The sequence below is a fragment of the Chenopodium album genome, chromosome 14 (assembly GCF_948465745.1).
Source record: "Chenopodium album chromosome 14, dcCheAlbu1.1, whole genome shotgun sequence".
NCBI lineage: Eukaryota > Viridiplantae > Streptophyta > Magnoliopsida > Caryophyllales > Amaranthaceae > Chenopodium > Chenopodium album.
In genome coordinates, this window is record NC_137847.1 from 1,930,444 (window position 1) to 1,948,865 (window position 18,422).

Here is an 18,422-nt window from a genome sequence, read left to right on the forward strand (position 1 = left end):
AGGTTCATTCTTATTAGATCGTAAAGCTAAGTGATTTTATTAAAGCAAAGGGTTAATTTATTAATTTCTTGATCTAGATTCATTATCTTCTTTCTCCAATCATACGTCGTGTGTTCACATTGTCTTATATAATCGGTGCCTCCTTTTTTTCTCGGTTATTTCTTATCTTCTTTCTTTAGTACTGAGTACTAAATTTGTTTATAATCTCTCTATACTTATATAGATTATGCAGCTAGCTAGTCAATCATTAGTAGTTGGTATGTAATTTAAAACTAGTACTCAATCTTAGGGCCTGTTCTGATTTACTGAAATGAGCTTAATTGAACTGGACTGATTGGAGCTGAACTGAACTGAACTAAACTGAATATTTTATGAGAGAAGGAAATTAGAAACTGAACTGAACTGAAATGAACTGATTGGAGCCGAACTGAAATGAACTGAAAATAAGCTAAAGAGATAAGGCCCTTAGGGCCTGTTCTCATTGACTGAACTGAGTTGAACTAAATTGAACTGAACTGAAATGAATATTTTATGAGAGAAGGAAATTAGGAGCTGAACTGAACTAAACTAAACTTATTAGAGCTGAATTGAACTGAAAATAATCTGATGAAAACAGGGCCTTACTAGGTACAACTCATACAAGACGTATATATCATATGTACTTATATGATAAATTGGGTAATAATATTACAACGATAACAAAAAATACAAGAGTGATGTGATACGCGACAAAGAGTATATATAAGTGAAGTAATCAAATAATATTTCAATATTACAATATGTATAACTATTGTATGTGTATATTATATGTGTATGATATGATTTCACATCAATTTGTAATGAAATTGTAATAACTATTTCTATATCAAAGATGGTTTTATATCCTTGAGAGAGAGGTCAGATAGCTTTATTTATTTCCACTATCCTATAATGAATTACTGCGAGACAATCTCATCCATTAGCTTACTCGACGCAAACAGGTAAGCATTGCAAGAGATTGAATTGAACCCAATCAAATCAAAATCAATACCGAAAGTGGCTAGGAAACCCTTGGAGCCACAAGCATGATTTTGGTGTCTTATTTCGTAGAAAAGATTTAGAGCTTAGCAACATTCATATCTACAAACACTCACTACTCAGGCACTATTAGTGGAGCCCAAATTAAAGCAAATAAAGAATATTATGATCGAGATCTTAGAGAGAGAGAATTGAAAGAGATTTATGAACTTATACTTTTATTTTTTTCTATTTGTTTAGCAATTGATGGGATGAGGAGAATTGAAAAAGATTTCAACAAAAATCATGAACGATGATAGGTCAAATATAGTGGGGTGGGGTCAATTGCATGGAATTATTGCAAGAACTTGAAAGTTGGAGTAGTTGACATGTATTTGAAGATTTCTTGCCCACATAAATCTTCATCTACTCTTGAGTCTTGACTTTTCTCAAATAAATTTCAATTTTTGTATGATTATTTTATATATAGAGAATATTTTTTGTAATCAATCAGGACAAATTGAGGCATGTTAAACTATAGATGGCTTTTTGTTGATTTATATTAACCGATTTTTATGTTTTTGAAAAAAAAAAAAAAAATTCCTATTTGTACAAATTAGGTAAATGATACTTTTAGCTTAACTATAGAGAGTAACCTTCTAGGCTAGAAATAGCTTAATTTTTTTTTGGAAATTTGGTTATTTTACCCTTTCTCTTTATTTATTTATTTATTTATTTTCCTATTTTGTTACATAGTATTAGTTTAAATTAATCTAGAAGTATATTCTTTGAGTGTAGTATGCATGCGTCTTTATGGCGGGTTTTGTTCATGTTAATTCTTCTAAGTATAGAATACTACTCCCTCCGTTTTATAATTAAAAGCCTATTTCTCTTTATTATGTGAGTAATAAATGTTAAAAATAGGTTTCTGATTATGAAACGAAGGGAGTATAATTTTTTTTTTATGGGTAAAGTTTTATGCGGGGTCAAAAAGAGTTTAATCCTTCGATTACGATCATATTTATGAATTAGATGAGAATTTTCTTCATGTTTATAACAGGTCAATAGACTCCCTGACCAAGCCAATTTTTTTTTTTTTTTTTTTTTTTTTTTTTTTTTTTTTTTTGAAAGAACCAAGCAACTTTTTTAGATTATATTCTTTAATATAGCATCAACATGACTTACCAAAATAAATTTTGTGTTTGTGTAAAGGAACTCTATCCATGTGTCCTGCACGTGCTAGAAGCAAGGTCAAAGTGACTATGATTAATTAAATTAATTCATTGAAGGAGAGAAGAAAGTGACTACTTTTATCCCCAATCGAATTGGAAAGTGCCTACTTAATAATAAAAACAGGAGCAACAACAGTTCAACGCATTACAAATTGTTGGGAAAATAATTTCCTACTGTTTAAGATAAGATAGATTGAGATGCATGTATAGTACTATAATTGATACTATGTGTTTTTGTTTATATTATAAATTTCATAATTGATTGAAATCACTACAAAATGCAATAAAGTCTACTTGGTATAGTAATAATAAATTATTACTTATATACGAAGAATGTAACAACCTATATAGTATATCGACTGATATAATTATATCCATTAACCTTTTTAAGGATATGCAAATTTTTTTTGGTTGTGGATAGCAGTATGGAGAGCAATTTAATGCATTACACATTGTTGGCAACTTTATTTGTCCATATTTTTATTAGGATAAGGTTCTGCTTGTATTATATTTGTTCTTCATCATAAATTTGTACTTGTTTAGGCAACCGTTTGAATAGACGTAGGAATTAGAGCTAGCTTAATTGATAAAGTTTTTACATAATTACAAAATCCGAGTTACAAAAATACAATATGACGAGTCGTTGTTATATGTAATTGGATTCAGGATAGTTCTCAAGTGAATTTTCATTGGTACGTTTGATCAACTGAGCTAGTTGACATTTGTTGTATTTATCGTAATGTGGATAACAATCATATATGAACATCACCTTCTTGCATCCGGGATGTGCCACGATAGATTTATAATGACATGATTGTAAATTTCAAAAAGGAATAAAGTTTGATCGATCTATCAATCGGCGCAGGAAAAATCTGATGAAGATTGAGAATGATACGAAGTACCAAGATTATTATTATGTGCACCGACCATACTATAATAAGAGAAACAGACAGCATAACAAATAACTTGAATTGATCAAATGAAAGTGCTCCACTCAAATTTATGGAGTAGATCGTATATCAAAAAGATGTTCTCCTATTCAATTTTTTTTTTTTTTTTTTTTTTTTTTTTTTTTTTTTTTTTTTTTTGTCTATGCCCATAACTAGGCAACCCATTTACTAGGTTCTCATCATTCTTACACACCCAAATTCTAAACGTTTTATAACAATTACATACCAAGTAACATTCTAATTAACTGTTCGAAAATATATACTCTAGACGACCCAACCCAAAAGAAAAGGAAGAGAAAAGTATTCTTGTAAAGGTAATAGGCAAGTAAATTAAGACACCTCATATAGTCATATTACAATTGCAATATTTATCTCACATTGACGAGCATGATTTTCAACGTACTTCCTATGTTTTTTTGGTGTTTAAAGAGCCACAAGAGTAGGGTGAGAATCGATTTCAGGATCTTTTGAAACCGGAAGAGAAGCTCTAACCACTTAAGCTATCCCTCACTCTCAACATACTACCTAAGTTCCTATGTTATTTCACTATTTACAAGTTCTATTTTGACTAACTTTTGTAGTTTATTATAGTTATGATAATCAGATATACACTGTCATTTGAGAGTTTGTTACAATCATCTCAATGTATTTTTTTTATATAAAATTTTAACTTTTTATAATTTTTACTTACTGATATTAGATGTATAACATATTGCTGAATTTGTGAATTGACAAACGTGATAAAAAAAGTGTTAACTAAAGTAGAATGGAAGAAGTATATTTTTTAATTAAGAATTAATATATTTCAATTGTCTATCAATAGCTAAGCTAGACTTTTGAAGATGTTATGAATGGATCGGAATATCCTTTTTTTAGTAATAATTTAAAACGATTTGATACATGATCAGTCCTCAAAGCTCCACGTATGTAATAATCTGGAAAATTGCATTATTAGTAGAAAAGTGCAAGCAAATTATTTGAGTTATCGGATTATTGATGAACTTACTTTCTCATATTAGTGCCAGCTAATAAGTAATAACTATGAAATATTAAATTAAAAAGTACTACGAAGTATGCAATAATCATTTAATTAATTTGGATATTAAACCACGACCACTTTGCATGGACTCCTATTTTATTTACTGTAGCATGTAGTCCTTATTATTATGGTGCGTGGACAAATGTCAAATGGTACTACTTCATGAACTAACCCAATTTTTTTGAATGTAGTTGTTGTGGCTGAGTGGCAAATTGCAATAGTACTAATGTACAATTGATATGATGTTTCTTGAAATTAAATTGGCAATAATTCAATATTCCACAATTGCATTTAAACGAATTCACTAGTAGCAATTTGTGTATGATCTCTTGAATTTTGCTCTAAAGTTCCTTGGATATCTAGATGTTTTTTCATGGCTTTGAAACTACCCAACTATTGTAGTTGGGTTGGATATCTAGATATTGAAGTAAAGAAATTATAAAGGAGAATAGAATTATTTGTGTCGAAAATATTAATCACATAACAATTTGTCATATGCATATAACAATTTATTTGTCATATGCATATAATCCTTACATAATTTGACAGGTATGGACAAACCAACATCAAAGTTCAAAATTTTGTTAAAGTTTATGTTTTTGCTTTTGAAAATAGTTGTTTCAAATAGAGTTAATCTAATGAAAATATTATTTACAAGAGATTTATATAATGCGAGTTGGGGTTTTTTTTGAAAAAAGATATAATGCGAGTTGGTTATTTATAGAGAATATGAATATTCGTTACTCAGCAAAAATACTCTAGCATCGGAATTGAAGTACTTTCAATCCAATCCACAAATTATAAAGTTACCTAATTATTATTCCTAGGATGATTCTGACCTTATAGGCTGTATTTGTATTACCACGCACTTTCACTAAATCTAAGAATTCTACAGTAGCGATTATAAAAGTGATTCCTCAAAAAAAGTGAATCCTTACAAAGTTATTACAAGAAAACGACAAACAACAAGTTTTAGATTCAATAATAAAACTTTCTACTAATACAAAATTAATCCAAGCTAAAAGAGTAGATGAGATTAACAGTACAATACTAGATGAGACACAATAATGTCTTCCTAATGGATATTGGGGAGAATTCAAATACTATACGTCTAATATTTTATAATTTAAGATCAATAATCCGTGCAACACATACTTCTTCCTTTCATTGTTGATTATATTATATCACTATTTCTTTAAATTCTCTACTTTATTTATCACTGAATTCAAGATAACGACAATTTTATTATGTAAATATGTCAATTTTGGTGCAATAATTCATTTGTCCATGTCTAAATCCTAAGATGTCCTTTTCTCGGCTCCCTCGCTCTCACAAAGGCAATGTGCTGAAGAAGTCTTAGAGGCAATTAGAGCATGTTTATTTTATTTGTGTATAATGTGTGACTGTGATTGAAATTAAGGATGTTAAAGATTCAAATTGTCTGATCTATACTCTATAATATACAAGTATGTAGTGATTACATATTTAAGTATGTTGTTATTGAAATCATTTTGATTAAAAATCCCTTGCAATCTTCATGTGAAACGGAGGGAGTATGACAGGTAGAGGTTAGTCGGCTAGAGTGATTTCACAAGGGAGTCACCCATGTACAATAGCAACATCTTAAAAGTACCGCACTTAAGTTCCTAATTTCTTATCCTAACCATAAAAAGGGATTCCAAAAGCTTTAATTATACATAATGGAGCTCATGATCAAAAGTTTTTCCTATTAATTATTGATCTCCTCATAATTTGGGGAAACTTATAAATGAGATACTATTTTTGTTTGTTTACTTAGACGACAATTCCATTGGATATATAGTTAGATTCTGCAAAGTGGATCTCATATTATTAGCTATTTGTAATGCATGTTTAGCTCAAATTATAAAATAATTAATCAATCGTGTCAAATCATCCTAAAGCTAGGTTCTAATCTATTGATATTGATCCTTAGGCTTTAGATAAGATATAATAATAACATTGCATATTTGCATAATTGCATGACATAAGTTACCAAAGTTCGTGTAAATAAATAGTGGCTAAACCTCTTACATTAACAATTTGATTAATTAAGATTTGGTGTTCTAAGATTGTGGTGCCCAGCTGGTTAATTGGATAAACGATATATATGAGTCATATGCCCTATAGTTATCCCCTTAACCATTGTTAATTACAAATATTTCTTAAACTCTTAGAAAAAATGATGTTGATGTACAACTAACTTAATTCGATTTGATACATGAATTCGAGGATGCATGATTTTAATGTTATACTGTTATCATTTTTTGTGATATAAAGGTCTCTAATTAATTTTATTCACGAGACAGTAGCCATGCTGTTATAATGTGAATATAATTGAATAAATTGTATACTTGTATATAACTCGTAGTCTTTGTGACTAACTTAACTACGATATGACTAATATACATACAATTATACAATCGTTCACATATTATACAATTGTTCACATATAATCCGAAATATATATATATATATATATATATATATGATGTGGTATATTATAGATTAATATGTATCATTGTAACACTTTGACCTCTAAATGAATCAATCATCACTAAACATGTATCTTGATTAGTCCTAGATGGCATTTTGAGACGATTGACTCAATTCCAATTAGGGTTGAGGTCTATGTACATTTACAATACATATGGGTGTATCTGTGTATTTGACCTTTAAATCATCTCATGCTATATTTTTTCATATTTTTTAAACATTTTTTAGTTCAGTCCAAAGTGTAGTCTAAGTTTGTCCTTTAAAGTATATGATCTGATTTACTTATTCTACATCAAGATAATTCATGCTGTTTAAGGATAGAAGTTGAGTGTGACAATCTAATGAAATAAATTTAACCTTCATGTAATTTTGTTCTTAATCCAGAAAGTCAAGATAGAAATCTTCTCATTTTTTACTATTTATCATGCGTATCATGAATCAGATAGTATTGTCGAATATCTTGGTTTTTACATTGACATCTTATCTAAATTGGCTACATAACTTACATTACTTTATTCGGTGTATCTAATCATTTTTAATTCATTGCTCGTATTTTCAAATATAAGGCCCTAAATTTCCCGGAAATTGTGCGATCATATGGACCATATGCCCCAAATTTAGCCGTGTCCACATGAATAAGTTTAGCATTAGCATTGTGGTTGTTGGCCTAGTAGCTCATTCACTAAACATGTTACAAACTTACAATTGTTGTCGATTGATCGTACCAACCTAAATAGATAATTAGATAAAGACTGTGGTCCTTGTAAATCACTTTCTTGTTTTTCACATGAAATTTGATCCTAGCGAAATTCATCTCAAAATCATAAACTTAGTCTTCAAAAACAGAATGAAATTAGCAAATTGATTGTATACGTGCGAATAGTCGAGTAGATATCGTGATACATACATCAACTAATATAACAAAATTAGGTAGCGAATGTGTTACCGTACCCTTTACCTATATAAAAACCTCGTACCGAGTCAGGTAACCCTGACCGTAGAATCTAATGCTAGCCCGCCAAATATTTTTCAAAACCCACCTTACATCAACCCCTCAATGGCTATTGTGCGTTGGCAAATATTATTCAATCAACCATCATGCACACCATGTGTTTGACAAAAGTCCTCAACGAATTTTTCCTTCTATCAGCTACAACATGCTTACTTACATACGTCAAAACCTTGGTTACAGAGCTCTAAATGTGTTCAAGGCAGAACTGCAGAATAATTATCTTAATGGGATTGATGAAGACGCGGTTGCTATCGCCTTTAAAGCTTGTCGTGGGGATCCAAAAGCGGGTGCAATGCTTCACAGCTTTGCTGTGTCATCTGGGTTTATTCAATATCGATCAGTGTCAAATTCTTTAATGAGTTTTTATTGCAAATCAGGGAAATTTGATCGCGCTCTTTGTATATTTAGCAGCATGAATGACCCTGATACTGTCTCTTATAACACAGTTCTGTTGGGGTTTCAGAATACAGATGATGCTTTGTGTTTTGCGGCTGATATGAATGCAAAAGGCGTAGTTTTTGACCCTGTTACTTACACTACCGTGCTGTCATTCTGTTTGGATGATAAAGGGTTTTTATTTGGATACCAATTACACTCAAACATAGTGAAATCGGGGTTAAAATGTGAGGTTTTCATTGGCAATGCACTTATCACATTGTACTCAAGATGGGGTCGAATAATCGAAGCAGAAAGAGTGTTTCATGAGATGCCCACCAAGGATTCAGTATCTTGGAATGCGATACTATGTGGGTATAGCCAAGATGGAAGATATGGTTTGGAAACGATCAGTACATTTTGTGCAATGTTGAGACATAATGTAAAACCAGATAATGTCTCAATAACTGCTGCAATTTCTGTTTGTGGATATGATAGGCTTTTGGAGATGGGTAGGCTGCTACATGGTTTGAGTATAAAGGCTGGATATGGAGCACATTGTGCTGTTTGTAACCTTTTAATGTCAACTTACGCAAAGTGCGAGGAAAATGAAGATGCCAAGCTAGTATTTCAAACCATGTCTGAAAGAAATGTGGTTTCTTGGACTACAATGATTTCTGTTTTTCAAGAGCATGCACTTTCCCTTTTTCATGATATGAGGATAGATGAAGTCTACCCGAATGAAGTGACCTTTATTGGATTACTGCATGCCATTACACATAAAGATTTGTTCAATGAAGGTCGAATGATCCATGGGTTTTGTCTAAAGACTGGTTTTGTGTCAAAATTGAATGTGTCTAACAGTCTGATCACCATGTATGCAAAGTTTGAGGCAATGGGGGATTCACAGAAGGTTTTTGAGGAACTTCAGAACCGGGATACTGTGTCCTGGAATACTTTGATATCTGGATATGACCAAAACAAGATGTACCAAGAAGCACTTGAGGTGTTCTGCTCAGCATTATCTGAGACCGTGCCAAATGAGTATACATTTGGCAGTGTTTTGAGTGCAATTGGATCTGCTGAAGCAATTTCGCTCAGTCATGGACAAGCATGCCACTCTCACTTGTTGAAACTAGGACTGAATTCCGATGCAGTTGTGTCAGCTGCTCTCCTTGATATGTATGGAAAGCGAGGCAGCCTATATGAATCCAAGAGGATTTTTAGAGACACCTTTCAAAGAACACAATTCGCTTGGACAGCAATAATATCAGCCCATGCAAGACATGGGGACTATGATTCTGTTATGCAAATATTCAATGAGATGGGAAATCAAGGTCTAAAACCTGACTCTATAACTTTCCTTTCGATGTTGACAGCATGTGGGAGGAAGGGCATGGTTGATATGGGTCGCCAGATTTGGGACTCAATGATCAAAGACAATCTGGTTGAACCATCAGCCGAGCATTATTCTTGTATGGTGGATATGTTGGGCCGTTCAGGAAGATTAAAAGAGGCAGAGGAATTGCTTCATCAAATTCCTGAAGGGCCATCATTTTCGGCCTTGCAGAGCTTGTTAGGGTCATGCAGAACTCATGGGGATATGGAGATGGGTCAGAGAATGGCCAATGCTTTGATAGAAATGGAGCCTACAGAATCGGGTTCTTATGTTCTAATGTCAAATCTGTATGCTGTAAACGGAGACTGGGAGAAGGTGGCTATACTGAGGAGGAAGATGAGAGATAGCAGAGTTAAAAAAGAAGTTGGATTTAGCTGGGTTGATGTAGGTAATACTGATGGTTCATTGAGTATGCATGGTTTCTCCTCGGATGATACATCTCATCCAAGGTCCGAGGAGATCTGCTATATGGCAGGATGGTTAGGACTCGAAATGAAAGTGTTTGAGAAAGATGAAGAGCTTCTTTGATTTCAACTGAAGCTTAAAACATAAAATTTTGCAGGATGTTAAGATAGCTATTAGTCTATTACACACTTCTGTCTCTGAATTCTCTACACATGAGAAGTTTCGTACATAAGTGCCTGAAACTCATCACATGTAGTTTCAACAGTTTGCTACCAAGCTGCTGTAACATCGAGTTAATCCTTTGATATACAGGTATTTATCGGCAAAGCTGAAAGAATGGCACGAATGCCTTGAAGTCTAAGAGAATTTTAGTATCCAGATATTAACATTCCTCTGTCAGAAATACAGGAAAGAACTTATATCAGTTACTACTGCATAGTATATTGATATCAGATTATCAGGAACAAAAGGGGGCAAAATGTATCGAAAAAAGCGTGAGCGGCAGGATTCGAACCTGCGCGGGCAAAGCCCACATGATTTCTAGTCATGCCCGATAACCACTCCGGCACGCTCACTTTGTTGATGAATTACATTAGATTAGCTACCATAATAATTATATTTATCTTCTTTTGTATAACTAATCCCACACAAATCAATAATTAAGATTGATTAAATGGAAAAATGCTTCATTTTACCCGACTATGTATTGATCAACAACACTACTTGTTAAGTTGTACTCATATTGTCATATTCATGTAAAATCAATCATACATAACTCTCAACACCAACAGGCAAAAACAAGTAACTTGAGCCACATTTTTAACGCCTACTGACCATAATACTAGTTACAACTTGTGTTCATTGTATATAGGCAATAGGCATATAGCTTGATGGCCCAATTGTTCATATTCTGAACTTTTTTCCCCTTTTATTTGATGTGTTGATGAATAGCAGAGTATATACTGGTATTACTAGAGATGATGTTGTGTGAGCCAACATGATGACCACGAGGATGAAAACGAGGCAAGGTTTGCTTCTAGGCTGTTGGAATTTTCTTACTAGCTTGTGCTTGCAATCGATGTCTCTGTGGCTTCAAGTTAAGATAAATGATACATCATAGACAAATAGACAATTGATGTCTTGTAATCTTGTTCCTAATTCATAGGACATTGTATAGCATTTTATCCTAATTAGCCTTCTAAAAATACTCTTATACGTAGTCACCAATGACATGACAAGCATATTCCGTTACCAATCAGTGTTTATTCAGTGGACAAGAAATTTGACTCCATTACCAATCAGTGATTATTCAGTGGTACATATATGATGCACAAGAAATTTGACACCACAAAGACATGTCGCGTAACGGTTCATTCATTAAAAGCTTTAGTTGAATCCAGAACAAAGGAAAACATATTTATGCAACCATGTGTGCAAGTCTTATTTAAACGCATTGATGATGTTATATGCCTACAAAAGAGTGAGATATCTGCTACATGAAAAACAAATTTGAGGTTGAATCTCCTTCCAATGTCTTTTTCCAACTCGATTAGATTTAAATTGCAAAGTTGCAGAAGAAATAAGATCACTGGTTATAGGGACTACATTGAGCTTAGGAAGTAAATTAGACAAGAATGCCTTGATTCAATAAAACCTTGATCTAGAAAACACACTAACAAAAAAGTGATCCAACAAAATGAATAAACCAGTAAGTAAAGTCACCAAGTTTTTATAGATTACCAACTATTAATTTGATTTAGCTCACATCAGAATTCAAAGTTCTAATTCAACTCTCAAAAACAGTGATCCATTACGAAAATTACCAAAAAAGAAAGAAAAAAAAAATACTCTTCCCCTAGTGGCACAACTTCATCAGTCAAAGCCTCCAAGGAGCACTCGTTTACAATCCAAGAGGCCTATCACTCCGAACAGGCATTTAGCTACTACTTCTCAAATCAAAAGCTTCTCAATTGCATCCTGCATTAGTATACAACAGCAGAAATCAGAAACACATTCAAATTGACTGTAAGCTATCAGCATTAGTAGCAGATGGTTATCGAATGAAGAGCTAACCTTGAGTTGTTGGATTTGTGATTTCAATTGGCTTCCTTCGTTGGAGGTTACTGAGCAAGCAATAACTGGTCTTGTAACACCACATGCACGGCCAAGGGCTGATTTTGAGGGCACAAACACGTAGGGAACATTCTGCGAATAAGAAGCAAGTTAAAGAATTAATCAAAAAGAATATAAATCATTTTGCAAAGCTAAATTCAACATAGCAGATTCCAGATATTCAACATAGTAAATAGCAAACTGCAGCAAGTAACAAAAGGCCAGGAGAATTGCAGATTCACGAAGAAATTCTGTTACAACGTAGATCTTTATATATGATCCCGAAAAACTTGCTACAGTAAGCTATACAGTTGAAAGTGTACACTACATTGAAGAGATGATACCTAGATAAAGTCATTAATTACAGAAAAAGTACACAAAAACACGGAAGCTACCAAGAGCAAGACATCATTCACAGGGTAACTCCACAGGTAAATTTTCAAAGTAACAAAATTTAACAACTTTGCTTACTTCTAACATGCTCATGCTCCTGAAGTGTTTACATACTACATAATTAGTATGTTCTGGTTTAGGTGTTCTGCTTTTTAAACTCCTTCAATCGCCCACAACAATCTACCCAATTGCATAATCGCATCAATCCAGTATTGAATATGCAAATGGAGTAATCTCCTTCACTCCAACGTTAAGAAATACAGGTCACTACAAACACTATAGCAAAAAGAAACTATATTCCTGTTGATGGTCTCACAATGCCGCATCAACAATGGTAAACCTTTATGCATTACATATATGTCAAGTTCTGATATAATTACAAGACCACTCAACCCACAACACAATTTTAGCTAGCATTAATCGAAACAAATCCAATCAAACAACCAATCCCCACCCCATTGTAGCCAACAAATTCAACATCTTAAGTGCCACTAAACAAACAGCCGCCGCAACACCATTTTTGAACCTTCCCCACATAACATAATTAAGAAAACCATATCATGTTCATTTCTCAAAAACCCATTTCACATTTTCACAAAATAAACAAATAAAAACATTCAAGCTTATACAAAATGATAATGTTAATCATACCTTATCCTCAGCCAACAAAGGGAGATGGAGAAGAATCTCCAAGGGCTCAGTATCAGCAGCCATGACTACAAATTCAGCAATACCTCTGTTCAAAGTTTTTGTCGCTGCAATTCCAAATATTCAACTAAATCAGAAAAACCCACAAACAGAAAACCCTATAAAAATCATGATTAATCAAAAACCCTAAAACCCAATCAATTAAAGCTTAAGAAAAAAAAAATTAAACCTTCATTAGCACCCTTCTTAAGCTGCTTGTAATTAGCAGCTTGCTGAACAAGGTCCATGATTGTAATTGTCAATTGGGAATCAGCCAAAGGGTATGCTTTTGGGTTAACAATTTCCCCTGTCTGCAAAAAATCACAAAAACCCAGAAAAAAAACAAAAGATTAATTCTTTAATCATGAACATAATCATATAATTAACCACTAATAATCAAAACCCAAAACCCTAAAAAAACCCAGAAATTGGAAGAGAGAGAAAATTACCATGGTGGCTGAAGAATGACCGAAGGAAGAGGAGAGAGAAAATTGGGGGCTAGGGTTTTTCTCCAAATGCGCAAATGGGGTAAGGGTTTAAGAAAAAGAAAACATGAGTTGGAATTTATAGGAGGTCATTTGTTTGGTGGGTTAATACGACAACGTTTTAGGTCTTATTTCTTTCATACGACGCCGTTTATTTGGCCCTTATACCCTTCCTCTGTTTTCGTTTTTAGGGCTTGGTTTTTTTGAAGTCAAGAAAGAGTAAAGTAGAAGCTCTCTTCCGCCATTTTTTGAGCTTCCAAGTTTTAGAAGAGAGAGAAAGTATGTCGGAGATTGAAACCCAGAACGGATTTCAAATTGATTTGGGAAATCTTTTGGCATTTAACCCTAATCACCATTTCCCTTCTATCCCTTCTTCAAGGTAAGATTTTTATCTATTATTTTCAGAAATTGTTTTTAATTATTGTTAGAAATTTGCATTTTTGTATGAACCCATGTTCAAATTTATTAACTTCTATCTATTGGAGTTGTTTATTATTCAGTTTTTGATCAATTTTTTTGAATTAAACTTGTCGGGTTTTGCTGATATTCATACTGCAATCCTGAGAAATCTGTATCATTTAGTACGCCCATGTATAAAATTTTTAGTTTGTCTTATATTGAGATTAATTGTGATTCTGTTTTTGGGTTCAATTTGTTTGAAATAAAGTTGTGAATTTGTTGATTTTGAAAGTGTGAAAAATCAAAACTCGCCCCTTTTTAAGTTTATAAGGTATTTGTTGAAAATGTTGGACAGAAAAACTAATAGTTTGCTGTAAAATGAAGGGAGGAATTGGTCAAACAATGCCTGGAGAAGGGAACAGAGTTAGCACAAGCAATTGCAGATGCCCTTTTCACCTTGCCTGCTAATGAAGATGTGGATGGTCCCATTGTCACTTTGCCACCACCAACTACTAGACTTCCCAGGCAGAAACATGTAAATGCTCTATCTTAGTCTTGTGATTTGGGATATTTTGAGGGATTTTTAATGTTCCTGGTCTTATTTGGTGTCGATTATAGGCCATAGCTTATTTGGGCATAGGTCTTATTTGGTGTCTATTCTATATCGAGTTTTTTGAATATTGATTATGGACTCATTGCTTGTGTATGAGCTTATATAATTAGTACTGAGTGCTATATCTTGTAATTAACTTTTCTGTTTATCTATGAACTACAAGATATCAAATTAATGTTATCATCCTTCAAGAGCTATATTTTAATAAAAAAAAACCTGAGGAATATAACATGGCTGCAACCATAAGTATCAAACACCTAGCCCTTGGAAATCTGAAATCATGTGTATAGTGATACCTGGATTTATCAAGAGATGTGGTATGTCTGTCCTTGATTCCTAAAAACTGGCTTCTCTTTTTTTTAAAAAAAAAAGTTAAGCTACCAAAAGTATTGATTTAGTTTATTTAAACCTCTCTGAAATGAGTATCCCTTTTTGAAAGACTTAGTTGTGTGTGGCCACTGGCAGAGACGGTTTGTTCATTAGGCCATGAGGATGCAGCTTTTAGCATTACGAATTACATGTTGATGAACTTGGTTGTTGCGTATTTTTGTTTTTAATTGATGATGGTCAACTGTTTCAGTGGGTAGTGCTCACAATAACATAACTCCTTTATTATACTCTTGACTGAAGGATATATCATTTTCTTATACAGCTCCCGAGACCAAAGCCTCCAACAAAGTGGGAGGCGTTTGCACAGAAGAAGGGTAAACTAAAAGAGTTTCTTTACAATTAAGTCATTTGGATTCTTTCATGACTTAGCATCACTTAATTTACCTTGATCTGCAACAATGTTTTTAGGCATAAAGAAGCGCAAGAAAGACAAAATTGCATACGATGAAAGGACTGGTGATTGGAAGCGCACTTATGGGTATGATCGTGCAAATGATGCAGATGATGTGCCCATCATTGATGCCAAGCCAAATGATGGTATATTGCAAGCCTACTGATGTTGTATTTTTTCTGAATATACTTTTACTTTATTCATTATAGTCTGTGATAACTGTTGTGAAATATGCAATTTTTTTTGGATTTCTTGAAAATATGCGTGTTTTGTGACCATTGATGTGTCTTGTCTAATTGCAGAGCCTGGAGTAGATCCTTTTGCAAAGCGAAAAGCTGAGAAGAAGCAGCGAGTAGATAATAACCAGAAGAATCGCGTGAAGAATCTAAAAGAAGCAGCAAAGAGTGGTGCCCTGCCGAGGTACATTCCTTTGATGTTATACTTCCTGTGTCTGTTTCCATCCTAAATTCTTAAGAAACAAGATCAGTTTGGATGTGAGTGTTGGGGGTTGTGGAAGTTACTCATTTGATAGACAGTTATTCAAAAGTATCCTTCTGAGGTCTACTTCCACGTATGAAGATATGATTTTTGGCCATAATCATATGCTATTCCTGTCATTCTGTCAAGCACCTGTATTAATAAGAGCATTAACCCTTTAATTTAGACATTTAGTTACAACACATGCAAAAGCCTGCGAACTTAATGACTTCTTAGGAGACTTCTATAATCCTTGATTCTTTGCCAATGATGAGTAATGCCAACCTATTTAATTCACTGAATAAAAGACACAGAGTCTAATTCATCTCAGTGCTGCAAGTTATTTATGTTGATACTCCTTAATAATCCACCAAAAAAAATTTATGAGCTTATAAAAGAACTATGCTTTGCTGTTAATGTGGATAGTGGACTACTTTTTCCTTTTCTTATTTGGAGAATGAGTTAGTCTATTTTTCTCAGTTCAGTCCTGTCACTCCTGTGTAGGACTGTAGGGTGGGTCTTGGAATGGTGTACGTTTTCATATTTCCATCTTTCACCAGCTTTAAGTATCTAATTATTAAGATGACTCGTTTGATTTTTATCCCATTTGGTTTCAGTCGCAATCGATTTTTACTCATTTGTTTTGATATGCAGTGTGATTCTTACATCTTGATATGCCTCTTTGAGGTGTTCAATTAAAAGTGCCCTCTCAACTACCTTTTGGGTTGCTTTTAATGTATCTTCTTGATTTAAAACATATTTTTCATTACATTGTGTTGATTTCAGTTATTGCTTTTCTGCTTGTTTAATTCCAGTCAATTATTGCTTTTCTGCTTGTTTAATTCCAGTCATTGCTTTGAGGTTTTCTGCTTGTTTAATTCCATTCATTAATTACATATGTTTACCTTGTTATATGATATACAGCTCACTTGTCATGTTTTGTTTCTTAAAGTTTTTTTAAAAAGGACAAGTTTGCTGGAATGAGTCCAAGTATTACAGTTGATCTTTTTTTTTTTTTCTTTTCCTCCATTTTTTAAGTTGGTTTGTGTGTTTTCCGTCAATTAATGTTACCTGGTAGGACTTTGAAAGTTTTAATTGTTCAAACCCTCAACATTGGCCAACTCAGTTCCTACTCACTTTTGCAGAGCAGGGTTTATGGTCTGAGAGTATATAAAAAGTTTCTGCTTGAACTTTGTGATTGATCAGACATCTTAGTTCATGTTAAACGTCCTCTAGCCATAATTCAAAACTCCGTGTGTTTAAAAAAAAAAAAAAAAAAAATCATGTCTTTTTTTCTTGAGTCTTGAACAGATTGCAACATATGCAGACTTGGAATTCTCATTGCTGAGCTTAACTCAGTATTTACATTTTATTACATTGTTGCTTTGTAGAGAATACAATGGGTTTATTTGTTAAGTGTAGGGACTTTCTATAGTAGAAGAGCCCTTGGCAATTTTTATCTTTAAGTGAAATCTTTACCTCCTACATCACCTTTCGAATTTTGGTTTTTGCTTGACACAATTTGCAAGGTGCGTCTTATCTTTACCTTTAGAAAGAAGATTTAATAGTGAATATTTTCCCAGCCATGTTCAACTAGCTGCTACATCATTGCCCATTAGTGGAAGTCAAGCTGCTCCAAAGAAACTGACCAAGAATGAGCTCGAGGAGATTGCTGGTGCTGCAGCAACTTCCACAGCTAGTATCGGGAAATTTGACAAGAAGTTACCTGGAGAAAAGCCTTTAAAAAGCAAAGGGAAACATAGGAAGGTTTGTCTCTCCGTACTCTTTGTTAGTACTCTTCAAATTCTTTAAACTCATATCTTCATTATGTCATTGGCTCATTGCCCTTTAATTTCCTGTTCTTTTAGTTTCTACCTGTCGCGCAAGGAAAGGGTATGGGCTCACAGGAAAGAGAACAAACTGATAAGATTTTGAACAAGCTTATGTCAAAGCATTCTCATGACTCACTTAATGTCAACAAGGTATGTTATGAATTCACAATCAATGCTAAATTGGTAGGATACGTCATTTAACTAAGAATTTTTGTTGACATGGTTTGTTGATACATGTACAGGCTGTTAGAAACATTAATTTGCAGAATGAGAAGAAGCAACAGAAGAATAAACGAGACAAGGGATCATCCTCGAGCAAGTTGGACGCAAAGAAAAAATCTTTCAAGAAATCACCGTACAAAGGAGCGTCAAAGAAGGGATCATCGTTCTCGTCCAAATCAAAATCAAAGTCAAAATCATCTTAGAGCTGATTGATCTTTTCTAGCCACAAAGTTATCTCATTAGGTTCGTATGAGTGTAATTTCATACATATTTTGTAGTATGAGACATCAAAATTTTGGCAACTTGGGCAATTACAACTTAAGTTTGTTCTTGCTCTCTTCTCTAGTTTCTCCTATCAAGCTTGAGATACTGGCAAATTGGGAAACTGCAACATTATACAGCAAAATGTGGAATCTTCTAATTGTAAGGAGCCAATACTCCAAATTTTGGAAATCATCTCGCGGACAAGATAGGTAATGCACTAATGCTATTAAAGTAT

General features: G+C 33.4%; 2 protein-coding genes, 1 non-coding gene and 1 pseudogene across 4 annotated transcripts; 2 read left to right on the plus strand and 2 right to left on the minus strand.

The window, feature by feature from the left end:
- Nucleotides 1–7,738: 7,738 nt before the first annotated feature.
- On the plus strand, nucleotides 7,739–10,045 carry LOC145579694 (pentatricopeptide repeat-containing protein At4g32430, mitochondrial pseudogene; annotated as a pseudogene).
- Nucleotides 10,046–10,415: 370 nt separating this feature from the next.
- On the minus strand, nucleotides 10,416–10,497 carry TRNAS-AGA (transfer RNA serine (anticodon AGA)). The gene has a single exon. It is a non-coding gene; the product is annotated as a tRNA-Ser (tRNA).
- Nucleotides 10,498–11,631: 1,134 nt separating this feature from the next.
- LOC145578501 (uncharacterized) lies at nucleotides 11,632–13,646 on the minus strand. Its single transcript, XM_081635810.1, has 5 exons — nucleotides 13,564–13,646; nucleotides 13,305–13,425; nucleotides 13,079–13,182; nucleotides 11,996–12,127; nucleotides 11,632–11,899 (listed from the first exon to the last, which is right to left on the minus strand). The coding sequence occupies exons 1-5, from the start codon at nucleotides 13,564–13,566 to the stop codon at nucleotides 11,873–11,875; spliced, it is 387 nt and encodes a 128-aa protein (XP_081491936.1). The 5' UTR covers nucleotides 13,567–13,646; the 3' UTR covers nucleotides 11,632–11,872.
- A 165-nt stretch (nucleotides 13,647–13,811) lies between these two features.
- LOC145578502 (ribosome biogenesis regulatory protein homolog) lies at nucleotides 13,812–18,400 on the plus strand. Of its 2 annotated transcripts, XM_081635812.1 has the most exons (9): nucleotides 13,812–13,978; nucleotides 14,383–14,533; nucleotides 15,264–15,315; nucleotides 15,410–15,538; nucleotides 15,695–15,812; nucleotides 17,453–17,636; nucleotides 17,738–17,851; nucleotides 17,944–18,166; nucleotides 18,270–18,400. In XM_081635812.1, exons 1-8 carry the CDS (start codon nucleotides 13,881–13,883, stop codon nucleotides 18,124–18,126), a joined length of 1,029 nt encoding a protein of 342 aa, XP_081491938.1. In that variant the 5' UTR covers nucleotides 13,812–13,880; the 3' UTR covers nucleotides 18,127–18,166; nucleotides 18,270–18,400. The 2 variants fall into 2 exon arrangements, with proteins under 2 accessions (XP_081491938.1, XP_081491937.1); XM_081635811.1 differs by having other exon boundaries at nucleotides 17,944–18,288.
- Nucleotides 18,401–18,422: the final 22 nt, after the last annotated feature.